General features: G+C 39.9%; 1 protein-coding gene across 1 annotated transcript in view; it reads right to left on the bottom strand.

The window, feature by feature from the left end:
* Eml5 (EMAP like 5) overlaps positions 1-19787 on the bottom strand; it is a 114017-nt gene extending 94230 nt beyond the window's left edge. The window contains exons 1-2 of the mRNA XM_057782639.1: positions 19219-19787; positions 6166-6325 (exon numbers count right to left, since the gene is read on the bottom strand). Coding sequence (XP_057638622.1) covers positions 6166-6325; positions 19219-19415 — 357 coding nt within the window. The 5' untranslated portion in view covers positions 19416-19787. The remainder of the gene's footprint in view (positions 1-6165; positions 6326-19218) is intronic.
* Between the last annotated feature and the right edge of the window lie 1131 nt (positions 19788-20918).

The raw sequence follows: 20918 nt of genomic DNA, 5'->3' as shown, positions 1-20918 counted from the left end.
GTTTCTAAGGTTGGGTGTGTTTTCGAGAAATTTCAGCAGCATGGAACAGGCAACATAAATCCAACATAAGGGGATGCAACTTTTAATCCGTCCTTCAAAGAATTCCAACAGGTAGGTATTTAAATAAAAATAAGCTACACAGTAAAAACAAACCAAACATTTGGCACAAACACAGGGAAATGTGACCGTAAGAGAAGATAAGCTAGTTCCAACAATTAGTAAAATACATAACACTGGAATTAGATAAACAATATAAAATATGCTAAACATGCACAGAAAAATAAAATTAAGGCTTTGAAACACCTGCATAAGAGCAAAGAATAGGAAACTATAAAAAGTGTCCAAAAAGATATAAAGAAACACAGGACTTGTTGAAAATAAAACAAGATGAAGTTAAAAACTCAGTGGAAGAGTTCAATAAATTAGAAAGAGATGAGAGGACACAGTTTGGCAGGAGTTAATAAGACTGAAAGAATGAAAGGGGTAAGAAACATGGAAGATGGAATTCTAGCCAAGAAGGACCACCAGGGTCTGAACTTGACTACTGCTGTGACATTTAGAAAACTGTACAAATATATATGAAACAAACATTCTAACAGTAAGCAAGGCACTGTGAATGATGAAAGAGGGGAGGAAAGAAATAAAGTGAGTTTTACAACTGCCTCAGTTGAGAACATAAGAGGCAGTTTCTACATTGTAGTACATAAAGGTAGAGTCTTTTAGCAACCAACAGGTTTGTTTGTTTCAACTGTCAATGGCCTAGGTTTCAGAGGACAAGATGGCTAGAATATGCAGAGCACAGATAAAGCTGAAGAAAATATGTCTACAGGTGAGATTTGAGAACACTATTCTTCTTGTATACAGGGCAATAATCTTAAGACAAAGAAATTCCAGAAAACGAACAATTAATGGGGAACTAAAGGCAAACAGTTTGAGAACATAACTGGTCAGTAGTATCGCAATTCCTAATAGCTACAATGGAAGGGAACTCCATGGGTTAATTAAAGGCCTCGGGATGGCCATACCTTAGCAGAGAAGTTAAAACAGCCATCCCAGAAGTAAAGCTACTATAGGTCCCCCAACTTCCCACTGTACGACATTTAAACATTAAGCTTTTCACAAGGACTAAGGAATTTAATGACCCATCAGAACAATGTTCAAATGTTTTAAAGGTGCCAACATGTAAATCATTTTAAGAATTATATAACATACACAATGTCCAGTATCTAACAAAACCTTTTAACAGATAAAGAAACAATTGTGGGAGGGTGTCAGTCATCAGAGGACCTAAAAATGATGAAGATATTTAAAAAGAGAAGATACTATCTGTGAAAGTGCTGGATTAGGGTGGTGACTCAGTAGGTGAAGTGCTAGTTACACAGCATGAAGACCTGAGATCGGTGCCTAGCACTCAGAAAGAGAAAACAATCACCATACGGCAGCACACACCTGCTAACCCACTGCCAAGGAGGCAGAGATGGGAACCCCAGGGTTTTCTACATGAATGTTTGATATCTTCATCAACACTATTTACCATAAGTCATACATAATTAGCTTTACAAATCCATGTTCTCTGTTCAAATGAAAAACGCCACCTAGTGCCCAGTCAGAACAGCTTCGCATGGGTAGAATTAAGATTTAAACCAAATGGGATCAGTTCTAGTATGGACAGTTGTGTGGTCTCGTTTATTCTATAAGAATTAACCATTTTGCTGTTATAAAGAACATTACAAATTTTACAAAGGTAAACTGATACATTTTATTTTTGTGCCAGTTTGTGGGCTTTTCACAAAATTAGACTTAAAAACCACTTCATCCTTAGCTTGTTCTAGAAATGAACAGAGTTTTAACTATAATTTATGTTTCTGTTAGAAAGTATTGTGGGTGGGGGAGATGGCACATGGGTGACGTGCTCACTGCATAAGCCTGAGGACATGACTCAGAGCCCCAGCACCAACAGGAAAAGCTGAGCACTGAGGCATGGATCCGTAACCCTGGTTCTGCAAAGCAGACACAGGTGGAGCCGGGCTCTCCTCGGCCAGTCAGCATAGCTGAAAATTTGGGTTCTAGGTTTAATGAGAGACGGTCTCAAAACATAAGGTGGCCAAACAGTTGAGGAAGACATCTCAGTGCTGACTTCTGGCCTCTACATGTGCCCGTACAGCCAAGTATATTTGCACACACACACACGATTTTTACAACAATGAATACTATATTTTTATAATATGTGTCTATATTTTTGGTAAATTATAAGGTAAGTTACCCACTACCTCCTCCCATTGCTGTATGAAACTTCAGTCCCTGTTTATTACAGATTTCTAGAAATAGACTTTTCAGGCCTTAATTATCCTCAAGAAGACAGGTTACTAGTATTTATATATCTATTCAGCTCATTTAAAGGAAAGCCTTTAGGAAAAGAACATTTAGTATTGCTACCTAGTAGGAAATTGCTAAAAGAATAAATCCTAAATTATCACATATGCTTTTAATTCTAGCAGAAAATGAAAACATTAGACAATATTTCCTACTCATTATCTCATAAAGTTTTATAAATGGGCATGTTTTCTCAAATATACTTTTCTAATTATGACATTAAAATAATTTCCTTATCTTCAATTTCAAAAAGTTCCTTACATTAACTTTATTCTTCAAAGGATGAATCTCTTGATATATAAACCACTAGCTACTAACTTACATGTTTGATGAGAGAGCTGGGTGGGGGTGAGACCAGGCTTTCCTAGGAGCTTGACAAAAATCTAAACCTTAGTTTTGGTTCACTAAAATCTCTTGAACCTAACACTGGTGCACTGTCTGGGAAGCCTCCCAGAGACCCCCACCATGTTGAGTGTTTGATAACCTGGCCCGCTAGTAAGTAAGTGAGCTCTCTTTGTCTTGGTCTGTTCTGTTTCTTGTTCTGTGGTCTGTGGTTTTTGTTTTTGTTTTTGTTTTCCCCCTCTTGGAGGCTCGAGCTAACTGAATCTAGAGGCTAAGGTCTGCCTAGCAGATGCGCTAATGGCTAATGCCAGCAAAGGAGGCTGTCCTCCTGACAGCAGCCATCCTGCTGGTCATACCACCAAAGATGGTAACACCCACACTGCCAGAATTTCAGCTTACACTACCCAAGAGCTCCACAGAATTCACTCGTGCACACTTACATGGAGGAAGTTCAGGACCCCCCAATGAACAAATCATTCTCCCATCAGACTTTGCCACTCAACTAGTCTGACAAATATACCAAAGTACTCACTTGGGAGAAAGGAAAATATGGGACCTCTTGAGAAGAGCACATCTTAAGGTCTTTGATCTTAAGGCCCAAACAGCAGAAGCTGTAAGTTGATGTGCCACCTGCCGCCTTGTCAACGCAGTAAGTAGAGTCACAAGAACCGGACACCAAAAGAGAGGAGCTCGGCTGGGCGCCAAGTGGGAGATTGACTTCACAGTGGTAAAGGCCTATATGGCTATAAGTATTTGCTAGTTTTTATAAATACCTTTTCAGGATGGACTGAGGCTTTCCCAACTAAGCACGAGATGGTCAAGAAGCTACTAGAAGAAATTACCCCGAGGTATGGCTTCCTGTGCTCTTGGGCTCCGATAATGGACCTGCATTCATCTTTTAGGTAACAAACACAAAAACTAGTTAAGGCTATAGGGACTAATTGGAAACTTCACTGTGCTTTTTGTTCCCAAACTACGGGCCAGGTAGAAAAGATGAACTGGACCCTAAAGGAGACCTTAACCAAATTAGCCCTTGATACTGGCAGTGACTGGGTGTCTCTCCTCCCCTTTGCTCTCTAGAATGTTCACAATTCTCCTTACATCCTAGGCCTGACCCCATTTGAGATCATGTATGTCAGGCCACCACCCATTCTGCCTAATCCTAGGGCAGAATTAGTGGCTGAATTTGATGACCAAAATTTTTCTTTCCTCCCTACAAGTTCTGTCTCAAGTGCAGAAACAACTCTAGTCTGAACCGAATAAAGTCTATGGCAAAGCACCGCCTCCTATGTCCCACAGGTTCTGGTCAGGAAACCTGGTGATCATCACAGATCTCTACGGTCCAGGTGATGGTTCTGAGACAGCAACACAAAGCCTATAGATTCAGAAAATGCATCTCTGGGATTTGAGATGACCCCACTACTCAAGGGGGGGGGATGAGAGAGCTGGGGGGAGGCAGACCAGGCTCTCCTAGTAGCCAACAGAAATCTAAGCCTTACTTTCAGTTTACTAAAATGGGACAGAGCTAAACACACAGTCCTCAGAAAAACCACAGCCTTCTGCTGTAGCTCGGCAGGTACCCCATGTTCCCTTTTGCTGGCTTAGCAGACCCCCAAAGCCCCTTTGCTGGCTTAGCAGGTGTTCCCGGTCTCCTGATAACTAAAGATAGCTTTCCCTACCCTGCTGCTGGAAGGTCCCTAACTACTAGATCCTTAAACCAATCAGCCCCCATACTAATCTCTCCTCCACCAATCAGTCCCAGATTAATCCCTGCTCTCTGGAGTTCCCCTAAGTCCGCTTAAAAGGAGCTTGTGACCTTCTTTAGGGGTTGCCAAGAGCCACCCCAGTGTTGCAATTAATAAAGCGCTCTTGATACTGAATATGTAGCTGTTGATCTACTTTGGGGGCTTCTCTCGGACCCTAACGTTTGGAAGGCAGTAAAGCATTGTTGTTAGAAACATGAGCTTTGGAGACTGAGACCTGGTTCCTGCTCTGGTTCCACTCATTACCTGTTAACCTGGAACAAATTATTTAATCTTTCTCAGTCTCAGTGTCTTTTTCTGCAAAGTAGAGATGATAACAGAATCTATTTCATATGGTTGTCATGCGGAGTAAATGAAATAATGTAGGTTTAGGAAAATGCAAAGTACATAGTGTGTACTCCATATCAACATGCCCTCATGAAGAAAAGATGATAAAATACAAGTATTCACCATTTCTCATAACTCAAAGTAAGCATGATGAAGTGCTTCCAAGCAGTAAACAGCATGGAAAGCAGTTTCTCCTTAGAAGGGACATCTGGGCAATACAATATATTAAAAATAAAGGAAACTTTAAAAATGAAGAAATTATATCTAAAGAATACTCATCATCTCTTATAGTTTAAAACACCTTAAATTTCACAAAACCCATGTAAAGGAATTTTAAACTAATTTTGTAGATTTGTTTAATAATGCTTTATATTCCTTTGGTGTAAGGAAGATATTCTTTTAAGAAAGAAAGTGAAATTCTGATAAGATGTAAAGGACTTGAAAGCTATTAGCAAACATGGGGCATGAATTGAGTTTTCACAATTGCTAATCACCATGAAACCTAAAAGCACTTATTCTGAGAGGCTCCAGTGAAGTCTTCCCAGATCCCTTCCCAGAAAGTCAGGAATCCACACTGCTGGGAGAAGCTATGCCTCGGGGAAAGAAAGGCATCTGCTGACTATAATCTCCGCTAAGACATCGTACTACAATCTAGATCTAGAGTCTAGATCTACAACAATAATGAAAAGTAAGTAAGTAAATTTTTCTATATGTTAAAATGACTTTAAAATTTAATTTAAACACAAAATAACAATTATAAATTAACAATACAATTTTTAAAAATATGTTTTATTCATAACAGTTTCTATACAGAACTACAAAAGGTCTTGGCTTGTTAGAGGATAATTTGGAAACCAATCAACCAGTGAGGTAATAATTACATTGATTGTTTTGATCTTTGGTTTTGTATAAAAGTAACTCACAGATATTGTCTCATTTTCAATAAAAAGATAATTTTGAAAGAAAAACTTTAAAGTAACTGAAAATTAAAATATACACAGGCCTACTTACAGAAACTTAATTTTCCTAAGTTATCTTCCATATGCACTGCCTAAATACCTTACCTGTAAAATAATTACAGCAAAATTTTCTGTAGCAACCAGGCAATATTCCATTGAATGAGGATTTCTTTGACTCTTAGAACAATTTGACTGAGAAAGTTCTTTGTAATGATTAAAACAATACCCCTTGTTGTTTTTATTTTTGTTAGCTATGTCATCTACCCATCTCACTTATACTTTATCACCTTTGAATAAAAAAACTTTTTATCATTTTTTTCAATTCTATATTATAGACGAATGATTTCTTATAGCAAGCATTAAACAAAAATTGTGAAGAAAGGAGAAAAATTATCATGTACCTGTCCATCCAAGTCGAATGCTAAACAAGCTATACCATGTGTATGAATATCCTTCAGAACAGACACGGTCTGAACAGTGTAAGAATCCCAAACACAGATGTATGGCTCTTTCCCAACTTGTCCTGTTGCTACCAACACTCGCTCAGGATGTAGTGCAAGACTAGAAAATAAAGAATAAATAAGAAAACAATAAGACTTGAAAATTGCTTATCAAATTTTTGTAGCATTTGATATAGATATTTGTACTTACAAATATCAACATTAGACTTTGTTCATCTTAAATAATTTGTATTGAGAAATAATTTCTATAAAAATTTCTACTAAGAATACTTAATAATATACCACATAAAGTTAATGATAAACTAATTATAGCCTTCATAAACTGCATACAGTATACATAAACTTCTCAAAAAAAGAGATCTCATAAAAGATCAAGAGAATTACAGTAACAAATTTGTAACAACCTGTCTATCACATGCCATTTTTCATTTGATATTCATGGTTGTATCATACCATTTCTTTTATTGACTAATACTGGACTAAATCTAGGAGCCGGGAAGATGGTTAAGCACTTTTCAGGAGAATATGAAGATTGCAGCTCATACTCCTGGAACCCACTAAAAACCATGTGGACATGGCAGACCATCTATAATTCCAACCTTGGAGAGCAGAGGATCCCCAAAGCAAGATGGTTAGCAAGAAATACCTATATCAGAGAGCTCCATGTGTCACAGAAAGAACCGGCCTCACTGAATAAGGTAGAAGGGCAATCAAAAATGAATCCAACATGAATCTCAGGCCTCCACAAGCACTCATATCCATGGGCACATGCACCCCCAAACATGTGCACCCACGAATATGCATATTGAAATGTACATTATAAACCATATTACACATACAACAGTCCCACCCTTCGCTGCCCTGGGAGAGCCTGGCCTTACCTCTCACTGCCCACTACAGCAAGAGAGCTGGCTCCTGCATTCAGGAGAGAGGGCCCCCACCTCTCACCACAGGCAAGAGAGGATGAACCTACGCTGAGAGTATGCATGGAGAGGAGTTGACTCTACCACCTCACCTCATGGGAGGCTGGTGGCCCCAGGGGCCCTGACCTGACTGGCTAACACCTAGGCCCACAAGTAGGCCTTGGCTTGACCCACCCTAACATCTACCCCATCTGGGTCCTACTGGAGCTTGTGAAGGGACTGGTCCTGCAGAATGGTACCTGCAAGATCTCCAAGACATAGGATACCCCAGAAGAGCTCAGGTGAAGATTCAGCGAGGATGGTGTACCAAAAACCAGAGGCCTTGAACCAGACCAATGACTCATTACGATGAACAGTTGCCAGTCAAGCTCATGGGACAAAGGGATACAGTATATGTATGACACACTGAAGCCTCCAATGCCATCAGGACAGATGAAGAGGTGATGGAGAGGCAGGAGAGAAGGAGAAGCAGAGATTTTGCTGTTTTGGGTATAGTTTTTTGTTCTGTTTTAATGGGTTTTCTCTTTTCTTTTTTTGTTCTTGCTTTGTTTGCTTGCTTACTTTGTTTTGTTTTCTTTTGAGTGTGGAGGGATGCAACGGGAATGATGGGATAATATGTGGGGGACTTGGAGGTGAACAGAATTGGGGTATATGATGTGAAATCCAAAAAGATTTAATAAAGAAGTTAAAATAAATAAAGGTAATGTCATGCTTTAAAGGAAAAAAATGAAAATGGGGGGAAAATGGCTAAATCTTAATGTCCAAAATGGCACTTGATAGCACTTACACTGTAACAGTAATAAATTTTAATCTCATTATAAAAAACAGCAATATGATATGGAATTTACAGAAAGTAGTCAACACGTGTTTAAGAGTAAGACAAAACCTAACAGTTAGTAAGGTCTATGCACATACATCAGCAGAAGGCAGAAACAAAATATTCTACTAGATAAATGTTTCTACAAGGGAGTTTAAAGTATCAGACTTGCCTTTAAAAAACACTCAAATGCATTTCTGTATACTAGCAGAGAACAAAAAAAATCAAGAAAATTATAGGAGCACCAACAAGAGCAAATATACAATAAACTTAAGGAAGTTATTCCTTCTATACTGAAATCTAGAAGCCTGACTGCAAGTCATTTTAAAAGGTCTAAATAGAAAAATCACATCAGTTCTAGGTTTGGAAGAATGTAATAGTCTCAAGGTGGCAATGCTTCCTAAATTGATCTAAGGTCAACAGAATACCAGTCATAATTAAATAAAAATAATACAGGAAATTGGATCCTTTAAATGTTATTTGTGGGACTATAAATCTAGAGCCAATTTGAACAACAGTTTAGCAGAGTTACTATAGGATGTAACAATTCTATTTCTAGATACATTCCTAAAAAGGAGTAAAAACATATGTCCACACAAGTCTTGTATACAAATGCTCATGCCAAAATTATTCATAATAGCAAAAAGTGACAGCTCAAATGTTCATCAACTGAATGGAGAAAAAAGAAACAAAGTGCTAATAGTATATTGCAACAGAGATGAACTCTGAATTTTAACACTACACGGAAAAAATATACATATAAGTTCCTCCTATTCTATGGATTCATTTACATGAAATGCATGGAATAAGCAACATTCACGACATTTTTTGGGTGGAAACACTGCACACAAATATCTCTTCACCCCCAAAAAGGAACCCACAAGAGATCAAAGTAAAGATCATACCAATGTTCAACTTAATGAACCAAAATTTTTATTGTCACTAACAGGAGTATGGGTGAGGAGTCACATGGAACAAGGATGAGTTAAAAGCAGCTGCATCACTGAAAAGCCCACTCCAACACGGGTGACAGCTCACAAAGGCTGTAACCTTGGAGCTCTTTACACAGCCTGTAGTAGCTGCCAGTCTAAGAATCTCCCTCCAGCTCAGCTAGTCTCATCATCCATCAGTCTTTCACTTCTTTTAATAATCTGACAAGGGGCCTCCAAGAATCTTCCAAGTTTATGTTCTCCCAGACTTATGACTATTTGTTTACCTCCTAAGTCTCTTGAGCCTCCCCTTCCTGCACAGAAGAAATGTTTCAATTCTAAGGAAAATGCCACACAACAAAGAGCCATGCCATGTCCAGAGTAAACATTTAACAACATTCCTCTCCTTCCTCCAATATCAATGGATTCTCCAAAAGAGCCTATAACTTCCCTAGCCATGGGTTTTGATCATGTCTACAGTATCAGGCATGAACTCCCTCCTGTGGCCTCAAATCCAATCAAGAGGGTGATTGGTTACTTCCATACATAGTGTGGTGGTTTGAATAAGAATGGCCCCCACAGGGGCTGGAAAGATGGCTCAGAGGTTAAGAGCACTGGCTGCTCTTCCAAAGGTCCTGAGTTCAATTCCCAGCAACCACATGGTGGCTTACAACCATCCAAAATGAGATCTGGTGCCCTCTTCCACCTGTAGGCACACAGAATGCTGTATACATAATAAATAAAATCTAAAAAAAAAAAAAAAGAATGGCCCCCACAATATCATAGATTTGAATGATTAGTAACCAGGGAATGGCACTATTTGGAAGGATGAGGAGGTGCGGCCTTACTGGAGGAAGTATGTAACTGGAGGTGAGCGTCAACATTTCAGAAGCTCAAGCCAGGCCCAGAGGCTCTCTCCCTTCCTGCTGCCTGCAGATTCAGATGTAGAACTCTCAACTACTTCTCTAGCACCATGTCTGCCTACATACCACCAAGCTCCCCATCATGATGACAACAAACTAAACCTCTAAAACTATAAGCCATCCCCAATTAAATGCTTTCCTTTATAAGTGTTGCCATGGCTGGGTCGTGGTAGTGCATACCTTTAGTTCCAGCACTCAGAGGCAGAGACAGGTGAATCTCTGTGAGTTGGAGGCCAGCCTGATCTACAAAGTGAGTTCCAGGACAGCTAGGGCTATTAAAAAAACAAACAAGGAATAAAAAAGAAAGAAAAAAATTGGCACGGTCATGGTAACTCTTCATAGCAACAGAACACTGACTAAGACACATAGTGTTGCTACTATTGCATGAACAGACATATTTGTTTGGAAGGTAAGATTATAGCAAGCAGGGTCTACCACTATATAACAATGTGAAAGAGTCCCCTTTTGCCACATCCACACCAGCATTTGTTGTCATTTCTTTTTCTTTTTTTAAATCTTGGCTGTTATGGCTGGGATAAGATGAAATCATAAAATAGTTTTTAAAAATAATTTTTTAAAAAATATTTATTTATTATGTATACAATATTCTTTCTACGTGTATGCCTGCAGGCCATAAGAGGGCACCAGACCTCATTATAGATGGTTGTGAGCCACCATGTGGTTGCCGGGAATTGAACTCAGGACCTGTGGAAGAGCAGGCAATGCTCTTAACCATTGAGCCATCTCTCCAGCCCCTTAAAAATAATTTTATGTTTTAAATTATAATATAAATACATCATTACCCTCCTTTTCCTTTCCTTCTTCTAACCTCTCTTATGTACCCCTTTTCTCTCTCTCAAATTCATGGCCATTTTTCTTTGTTATTAAATATATATTTCTTTTTTCTAAATATTTATCAGCTTAAAATTCTAACTTTTATTTATGCTCCCCTTTCATGGCAGGACAAATACACTTACACATGAGTAAATATATATTTCTAAGTACATAAAACAACCTTCTCATTATCCTCTGTATAATGTTACCTACATGTATATAATCTCAGGGTTGACCACTTGGTATAGGATAACCATTTCTCCCTCTCTTTGCATTCCCCAGTTTCCATGGTCCTTTGTCTAGGATTGGGGCCCTGCAGGATTTCCCGATTCCATGTTAGCATGTCCATTGATGTCATCCTTGTTCAGGTCTTGTGTAGGCAGCCTGTTGATAAGACTTCATAGGTACAGCCTCTCTGATAAAGAATCCCCCTTTTAGAGTTGTTGGTCAGAGCTGTCCAAGAGACTCTCAAAACATTACAGTCTGTTGCTGTTGCACTTAGTTGCCTCTTAGAAATGGAAGGCAAGTGCCTAATGCTAAAGACAACATGTTCTTGGATACAAGACACAGAGGACCTGAGCTGGACCTGACCTGAAAGCCTTCTTCATGAAGACTGTTTTTCATGGTACCCGAGGGTACCAGGAAAGTTTCTAAGAGAGGTAAGCAACCAATAGTCTTACCTAGCTATGACAGCTATGAACCACAATAACCAGCATGGCAATAGTGACACATATATGTTGGCAGTACCAATAGCTTTCTAATTGGACTTAAGATCTGCTCAACAAGAGGGAAGCCATGCATGGTAGTGTAAACTTAACATAGTTTTAATCTATACTTCACTGATCACTAAGGATGTTGAACACTTTAAAAAGTGTTTAGTAGTCATTTGTATGTCTTTTAAAAATATTTTTGTTGTTGTTTATTTATTTATTTATTTATTAAAGATTTCTGCCTCCTCCCCACGACCGCCTCCCATTTCCCTCCCCCTCCCCCGATCACTTTAAATATTTTTTTTCAATTCACAGCCCATTTTAAAAACTGGGTTGTTTGTTTCCTTTGTGATTAGTTTTATTGATGTTGTTATTTAGTTATCTGTATATTCTATATATTAATCCTCTGTCAGCTGTATAACTAGCGAAGATTTTCTCGCATTCTATGGTCTGACTCTTCTCTTGATGAACCATTTCTTTGCTATAAAGAAGTTGTTGGGGTTTTTTTGTAGCACAAATTCTAATTGTTCTTAATAATAAAAACTTGGAGTCAGCTATCAGGGGGTAAAAGCTGAAGGAACAGAGAAGCAGAGTGGCTAGAGTTCTTACCTCTACCAATGGTCATACCAAAGAGGTGATTGCCTCCTCAGATTATGTCCTCCAACTGCATCTTCAGACTGACTGCTGCTCAGACTACTGCCTCAGGTTGCAATGAGCTCCTGTTTCCTTCCGCCTTAAATTCTTCTATCCACCCAGTCATACACTCCTGTCTCTACTTCCCTAGTGCTGGAATTAAAGGTGTGTGATCCCAAGTGCTATGATCACCTTTGTGTGAGCTCTGTTTCTCTTTTAGACTGGATCAATTTTGTGTAATGCAGGGTGGCCTTGAACTAACATTGGAAAGATGGCTCAGCAGTTAAGGGCATAGATTGCTCTCCCAAAGGACCCGGGTTCAAATCCCAGCACCCACATAGCAGGTAACAACTATCTGAAACTCCAACATCTGACACTCTCACACAGACTTACCTGTAGCCAAAACACCAATGCACATAAAATAAAAATAAATAAATTTAAAAAATAAAAAGAAAGAAAAAAATTTACTATTTCTATACAGTCTAACTCTTTCCATTAAAATCTCCATGCCAACCAATAGAGCAGAAACTTTACATGCACACACTTTCTTCATTTTGAACTCTAAGCATCTAGAACAATGATCAGTACATGGAGTTATTCAGTCAGTATTTGTTAACTGAATTTCCAAATGAGCTGCTAAAGTTCAAAAGAAATTTTAAATAAAATAATCCTCAACAAAGAACAACCCTTATGAAAATTGCTTTCATCCCGTCCTTTATAACAACAAAACTTTAGCACCACCTAAAAGTGTGGGGATTTCCCATAATATTTGGAAAAGCTTCTGTTATTTTAAGCAAAAACATAATCTATCTGTTACATACAGTGTGACCTGAACTGCTCAAGATTGCAGGTACCAAAAATGTTCAAGTGAATAATCTAGAATGCCATCCCCTATCGCGTACAGAAAGGAGTATGAAATATAGCACTCCACACTGGAGGCAGCGGTGTCCTGACGAGGAAGTCCTCACAAAAGATGCCAAGACGTAGATTCAATATAATGGGAAGGAGAATGAAGAAATGCCTTCTTTAGTTCCGAAGTGAAGGTGGTAGACAATTTCCAGATTATTTTTCCCTCTCCCTTCTCTGCCCTCCCCCTTCCTTCTGCTGGTCCTCTTCCTCTCCCCATCTATGCACTGCATGGCTGTCCTGAAGTCAGCAGTCTCCTTTGCCAATAACACTGCACCATGATATTCTGCCTTGCTTCAGCTCCTAAGCAACAAACAAAAGACACTCAACCTTCATCCATAATCTCTGAAAAGCATAAGTGAAAATACAGATTTCCTCCTTTCTCAGGAACTGTGTCACAGTTATGGAAAGCTAAGTATGATAGCAGTGTAAAACATAAGAATCTGCATTTCTCCTAATGTTTCTATTGCTAATCTGAATTACTACTCACGCTGTGAGTCGTAAGAATGAGAGCTGCCAGTCACATGCTATTGTTTGGTTGTTTATTTTAAATAACAAATAGGAGCTGCTGGAATATCCTAAAGGGTGCTAGATTGATGTATTAATAACAGCCAATTTTGACTTCTTCTTGAATCTCCTTTCCCCTGATCCTTTGGATATAATGGTCTTCTGGACAGGCTTTATAACTGTAATGTAATAACCATAAACAGCTAACATCTTCACTAATGGGAAACAGGCTTGGTCATATCTGATGTCCCCATACTCCTCATTTTCCCTTCTGTTCCTCTGGCTACATTTTTGTTATTTCATTTTTCACCTCTCCTGCATTTGAATATTGGAGCACAACAGAAATCCATTTCCAGATCTGTTCTCTGTCTATACTTGCTACCCTGGTGACTTCATGGAGACTCATGGCTTCATTACTTACATGCTGATAATCCCAGTTTATATTAGCCATACCAGGCTGCTTCCTTGAGTTACAGGCATAACTGTTCAGCTGTCTAGTTTATGACCCCACTTACCTGTCTATGAAAGTATCTTAAATTGAACTCTTCTAACACAGGGCTTTTGATTTTTCCCTTTCTCCACAAACAGAAAATGCTTTTTATAATCTTTCCCATTCATTTAATTGCTAACTCCAATTCTCCACATGTTCTGATAAAAATTTCTGTGATCATTATTGATCTCTTCTAATTTACAGCTGATTCATTAATCAACCGTACTGCTCCTATCTTTAAAATACACCCACAATTTTACCTTTTTCACTGCTTTCACTATTACTCTTCCCAGTATCTCCTGGAGGGTCCAAGTTACCAATACTTCTGGAAAGAACTACAACAGGCCCCTCAGTGGTTCCCCTGCTTCCCTCCTGCTCCTCTTCTCCAGTATATTCTGAACATAGAAGCCAGTGTGACTTCGCTATTCTCCAAGCCAGTAACTTCATTAAATTGTTGTCTTAGTCAGTGTTTTATTGCTTGAAGAGACACCATGACCACAGCAACTCTGGTAAAAGAAAGTATTTAACTGGGGCTTGCTTATAGTTTCAGCAGTTTGATCTGTTACCATTATGGCAGGGAGCATGGTGACACACAGGCAGGCAGGGTGCTGGAGAAGTAGCTGGGAGTTCTACATCTAGATTCAAAGGCAGCAGGAGGAGAAAGACACTGGGCCTGGCTTAAGCTTTGAAACCTAAAAGCCCACCCTCAGCAACACACTTCCTCCAACAAGGTCACACCTCCTAATCCCACTCAAGTAATGCCACTCTCTAATGACTAAGTATTCAAATCAAAAAGCCTATGGGGACCATTCTTATTCAAACCACCACAATTGTTAAAAAAAAAAAAAAAGTTTCTAGTCTCAGGGGAGAAAACCAAAACTCTCTCAGCAAGTTTCTATACAATCTACTCCATATCATCTTTACCTCACTAAACCCAAGTTCATGCTACTCCAGCCACACCAATTCTCTTACTGTTCCTCAAATCCATTAGGACTTCTACTTCAGAGCTTCCATAGAGAAGAGTCCCTTTGCCTAGTCTACCCTTTACTCAGATTCTACACAGTGTATTTTCTCACCTCCAAGTTTCTGAAGTATCACCTGAATGGTGAGGCCTCCCTTCCACCGTGCCTAAAATGTTCTTCATAGTCCAGATTCTTTCTCCTTACTTTTATACACACACACACACACACACACACACACACCAATAAAAAAATACTATTCTTCCATAAAGAGGACAAAATCATTTTGACAACATAGTTGGAACTTAAGATCACTGCTAAGTAAAATAAAACAAATTACAAGATCTTCCACATATATGGAATTCTTTTTAAAACTGATCTCATACAACTTGAGAGTCTAAGGGTGGTGATAAGAGACCAGGGAAAACAAGACAGAAGGTATAGATGGGGAAAAGATTATCATTGAGACCTAAGTTATAGTTAGGAGTAAGAAGTCTGGCACTTCACAGTAAGATGGCTCTAATGAAAATGTACTCTGTAATTCATAAAACTAGAAGGACTTTTAATGTTTTCACCAAAAATAAATGATAACCATTTAAGGATACAAATATCTTATACAGATTTAAAGGTTATAATTAATACACACACATATCAACAGTTGTACAACTTTTGGAATTTTTTTTAGAAAGTATCTTAGTAAGATGGGCATGACCAAATGTGTCAAATGGTGACAAAAATTCAAAAAGATGTAAACCGATAACCAGCCACTGCATTTGGCAATGTGTTAAGTCACTGGTGATCCTGAGAGAAATGGCTATTGCAAAATAGAACCAAAGGTAAATGGGAGGGAAAAGAAGGCAGTGAAACAACTACTAACTATTCTGTTCTAACACAAGAGTATGTCAGATGATAGCACTATTTCTCAGAAGAATTAAGATGAATCTTTAAGGAAAATAGGAAGAAATAGCCTTTTTCAGGAATAGATGAAATTCATTTTTAAACATTTCAAGTTCTAGATCTATAAACCATGGATAACTGAGTAAAAAAGAGCTTAATGTAAAAACACACCAAGTTAACTATATCCCATCCATGGTCCTTCCTGGTATACATAACTTGAAAACATTTGATAATATCCACTACTTTACCAAATGAATATTGATGGGCAGTAACAAGGAAAACATAATTTAAAAGCTACAAAATCCTTTGGAAAAAAATTTTCAATTAGAAAAAGTTTCAAGAACAAGTCATTGATAAGCATCTTTTGTTAAAACTAGAACTAACAAAATATTATCTTAGAATAAAAACCATTGATAATACCAAATAGAGAAACTGAAACAACAGAACTCGAAACACATGCACATGTGCACACACACCACACACACAAAGAAAAGGCCCTGCATTATTTTGACAATGAAGTTCACTTCCAAATATAAACAAATTACTGGAATAAATACTAGTAAAGGATAACTGACCAGAGCATACACAAAGATACAGAGCAAAAGAAGGAAGACAACTAACTAGAAGCAATATAAAAAATGATGTGATGTCAAATGGAATCACCTTGAGTCATCCTAGATGACAGTAAGATTATAGAAGGACCAAGTAACAGACTATTCAAAATTTACAACCAGTATAGCACTTACATTTTTAAAACCACATGACAATTACCTGTTCATTTTAAAACAGTCTTCATCTGGAGTTATATTTTACCAAAAATATCATAAGCAAATTTTAAGTAAATGTGGAAATTGTAAACAGAAGTTTCTGTCCTGCCCAGTCCTGCAGCCATTCAGTCCCAAAGAAACACACAGAGGCTTATATTAATTATAAACTGTTTGGCCTATTAGCTCAGCCTTATTATTAACTAGCTCTTACAACTTAAGTTAACCCATAATTCCTGTCTATATTTAGTCATGTGGCTTGGTACCTTTTCTCAGTAAGGCATTCTCATCTTGCTTCCTCTGTGTCTGGCTGGTGACTCACTCTGCCTTTTCTCTTCCCAGAATTCTTAGTCTGGTCACCCTGTCTATACCTCCTGCCTCACTACTGGCTAGTCAGTGTTTTATTAAACTAATACAAGTGACAAATCTTTATAGTGTACAAGAGCCTTATCCCACACAGGAAATAAAACTGATGAAAACATTTTCTTTATTAAGGCTAATATCATAACATTGTTTTCTACTATCCATCACATTTATGAATGCTGTATCTTCTGCTATGAAATAACTGAGCAATTATTGAAATTGTTTCTATGCTTACGGGTCATGGACTAAACTGAGAAAAAAGGGCTTTAATGTTTGACTGTTTTATTTCACAAGAATAATCATTACTATCTGAAATACAATTTCTAAAGCACTTTGATTTCTCAATTATATCCTTAGTATTGTATTTAATCTGTGCCACAATTTTTACTATGCTGTATGGTTCAGATTTTACTACCCACTACAACTTTTCAGAAAAATCCTTTTAAATTGTCATAAATTATATAAGAATGTTTTATTTACACAAATCACAGACATGTAGAGTATGTTTGCTGTTTGGAAGTATTTTGAGACCGATGTACAGGTTACACAATTCTTGCAGAAGACAAAAGTACAACCTTTATAGTTTACTGAAATGAAATATAAAAATTGCAGTCAGCATAGCTCGGTGATACAGCACTTGATTATGTGTAAGGCCCTGGGCTCAATGTGCAATATGAAAAATATATAAAAAATTCAAGCAATGTGGAATATATCTTCTAACTAGTGTTAGAAGAATGGAGACATAACTTCATCTCCCTCAAATAAATCACATCACGTTTAGGAGACCCTCCATATAACAGGGCTCTCACAAGGAGTAGAAACAATGGAACTGCACTCCCTATAAAGAGCTCACCGTCCTTCACACCAGCGCTATCTCTGAATTTAACCTCAGACTATCTGGAGGGGCTGCTACTCAAAGCTACTTGATGTCAGTAAAGTTAGAGCCCAAGTCCTTGGAGAAGGACAGACATGACAGGATTGGGGAAAGAAGAGAGACTGGGAGAAATCTGCTCTTCGGGTGAATGAGAAGATCAGTCATCACTACAACTTCTGTTCAAGTTAGTGATTTTGGTTTTAGGTCTAAAGCCCTCATCAGCACCACCACAAAAAAATCCTAATTTGAGGAGAATAAAATTGCTTACTAAATGTGGAATCTAGTAAACCTTCACTGCAGTGTCTATAAAACCAACTGAGCAATATTTCATTACTTCCTTCCATACTCTACAATTTCAGATTCTGTTTACTTTCCCTTGGCTCCATCCTATCTGACCTTCTGTTTGCATTAGGCCCTCTTCCCCCTTATATACGTATAGAGAGCCAAAATAACACAACTTCATGGAATTTCAGCACCAGAGCGTCTTGCTTAGTAGGCATCAAACCCCGATACTAATTTGAATCTTGTGAAACATCCATGAAGGAATAAAATTAAACCTGATCACAGAACCTGTGTTAAAAACTCAGAAACAGCAACACAAACACACTCTCAAATTTTTCTGTAATATAGTCACTTCGATAGAAGGCAGAAATGTGCTTGGGGCAATAATCAGTTCTACCGCTCCTAACTTAAAAGTTCGGCTGAGATGCTGAAAATTAGCCTTTGAATGCACTGCTTCCCAGAGAAATGTAAACATCACGACCAACTTTAAGATGCAGATCAATAAAGAGCAAAATACACACACCCTGTGATTTAAATTATAAACAGGAAAGCGAATTTAAGATTACTATGATGAAGATAAACAACGGGACTGGAAATCAGTGAGGTTATTTCTCACATAAGACAGACACCCTCAAACTGCCTTCCAGTGTGATTTTTAACCTCCCGTGAACTGCCTTGAGAGAAATACCCGAGTCTCTCTGCCGATAACTGCTGGTAGCGAAACCTGAACTAGCAAGTATGGCCAAGAGTCGAGCACCCTCCTGGGCACCGTGTGATGCGCTCCCCAAGTGCAGCCTCCGCTATGCGGAGCTTGGGTTGGCTAAGTATTTTCTACCGCTGGCTCTCTAAGATCTCCTTTAACGGGAAACCAGTCACGGGTCTAAAAAGGAAAAAAAATGTTAGCCAAACAACCTTTCGACAAGTTTCCTGACGTAGATGGAATGGGAAAGGGTCACAAAACCATGGAGGTGACTGCCCTGCGGACCGTCCTCACGATCCGGTCGAGAGGAGGCTTCCCTAGAAAGCGGAGTGCTCAGGAGGTGGGCTCGGGATCAGACAGATGCGCCTTGCTTCCCTGGGTGATGCTCCTTTGCAGGAGTGGTCACGACTTCCCCGAAGGACAGGCCGGTGCAAACTCCGAGAGCGCTTGGCAAGGGTGACAGCGCTCCCGGGAGCCCATACCTGATGATGTCGTCGCTGTGGCCGCGATAGAACTTCTGCCGATGCTCCCGGGGGCTGTACACCACGCCGACCCCCGCCACGAAGTACACGATCTCCTTGGCTGCGGTGTAGTAGAGGTTGTTGCGGCACTGGTGGCCCCGGTAGCCGTACACCCACTCGAGCCGCAGGTGGCAGCTCGGGGCGCTCCGGGCCGCCATGTCGGGGCGCCCACCCGTCGCTGCGGTTCGGGCCCGCGGTCGCCTCCGGCTCTGAACGACCAAAGCTCTCCCGCTGGCGGCCCGGACGCTCCTCTAAGCCGAGCCCGGCAGGTGCATCTCGCTCGTGTGGTCGCCGCCGCCTCAGCCCACGGGCGGGAGGAAAAGCCTCGCCTCACCGAACATGCCGAGGGCCGCTAGCCCCGCGGGCCGTCAGGGAGCCTCGCGCGTCTCGGAGCTCGCCGCGCGTCTCCTCAGCCCTGCGTCTAGGCGGAGAGACGACCCAAGCCGGGGGGCCCGCCTCCAGCCCGCCGCTTCTCAGCCGGCCCCGCGCGCCCGGCTCCCCGCCGGGGTCACCTGCGGCGCTCGAGTCTAGCCGCCGCCTCGCCTCCACAGCCCGGCGGTGCCGCGCCGCGCGCTCCCGAGCCCAGCCGAGGGGCGGGCGGGCGGAGACGCGAGGCCCCGCCCTCACGGGCTCTTACCCCGCCCCTCTGTGCTAGCCCCGCCCACCAGGCAGACCCGCTCCTCCCGGAGTTAGAGTAGAATCCGAGGGCTCCAGGCTCACCCGCAGCCCTCCCTACTAAGGTCTAAGTATGTGTTCCCACCCTCGCGGGACTTGAATTCCTCACCGAACCTCTCAGAGCTGGATTGCTGTTGTTCGGTTTTCTTGCCCAGGAATCTGAGCGACCTCAGCTACTTCATATGCCTGTGAATTAACATCCCTTAACCACCTCCTCCATACCTTATGTGTGTATTTCTGCTTATTATAGTGCTCTCTGGTTCATAAATTTGCCAAGAATAAAATCCGACCTCTCAAATGTACTTTTGACACTTTAGATACAATGTCCTAATAAATAGCCCTGGCTCCTGGATTTGATGATTCTGTTGCTGAACAGGCCTCAAACTCACGATCATCCTGTTTCTGCCTCTTGAATGCTGGGATTACAAATGTTTGTCACTGTCACCACCCTCATCCCCACTCCCACCGCCAGACGTTCTTTCAATTGCTGTTTTGGATAGCAGCAATTATATCATAATTAAATGACTTCTTGAAGGGCATGTTTTTAGCGTAATTGTGAGATCAAATGGTCTGAATTATTGTAGCTAGGTAGACCACTCCTGAAAGAGACATTGACTCTGTAAATTAAAGCACTACATTTGGAAAAAATTAAATATTTGTTGCTGTACATATGTAAAATATTAATTACTAGCTACATATTATTTTATGAGGCAGCATGTAGAATAAGAATTTCTTTCTGTACCGATTTTTTTTCAGCACAGTGTTTTACAGATCCCATGATACATATTTAAGAACTTCAGATTAATAATAGATTTAAATAATTTATTTTCCCATTATCATACTTTCCATTGCAATTTTTAATGACCCAAGGGTAGAGTACGAAGCAAAAACATTCTTAATTAAGCCGTCCTCAAATGACAACTCCAGACTAAAAGAGATGGCTGAGGCACAGTGGTGGCTGGAAAATGAACCACTCACAAATACCC

This window comes from Chionomys nivalis, chromosome 10 (assembly GCF_950005125.1).
Source record: "Chionomys nivalis chromosome 10, mChiNiv1.1, whole genome shotgun sequence".
NCBI lineage: Eukaryota > Metazoa > Chordata > Mammalia > Rodentia > Cricetidae > Chionomys > Chionomys nivalis.
The sequence above is the reverse complement of the archived record's forward strand: the minus strand, read 5'-3'. Positions and strand labels throughout refer to the sequence as shown.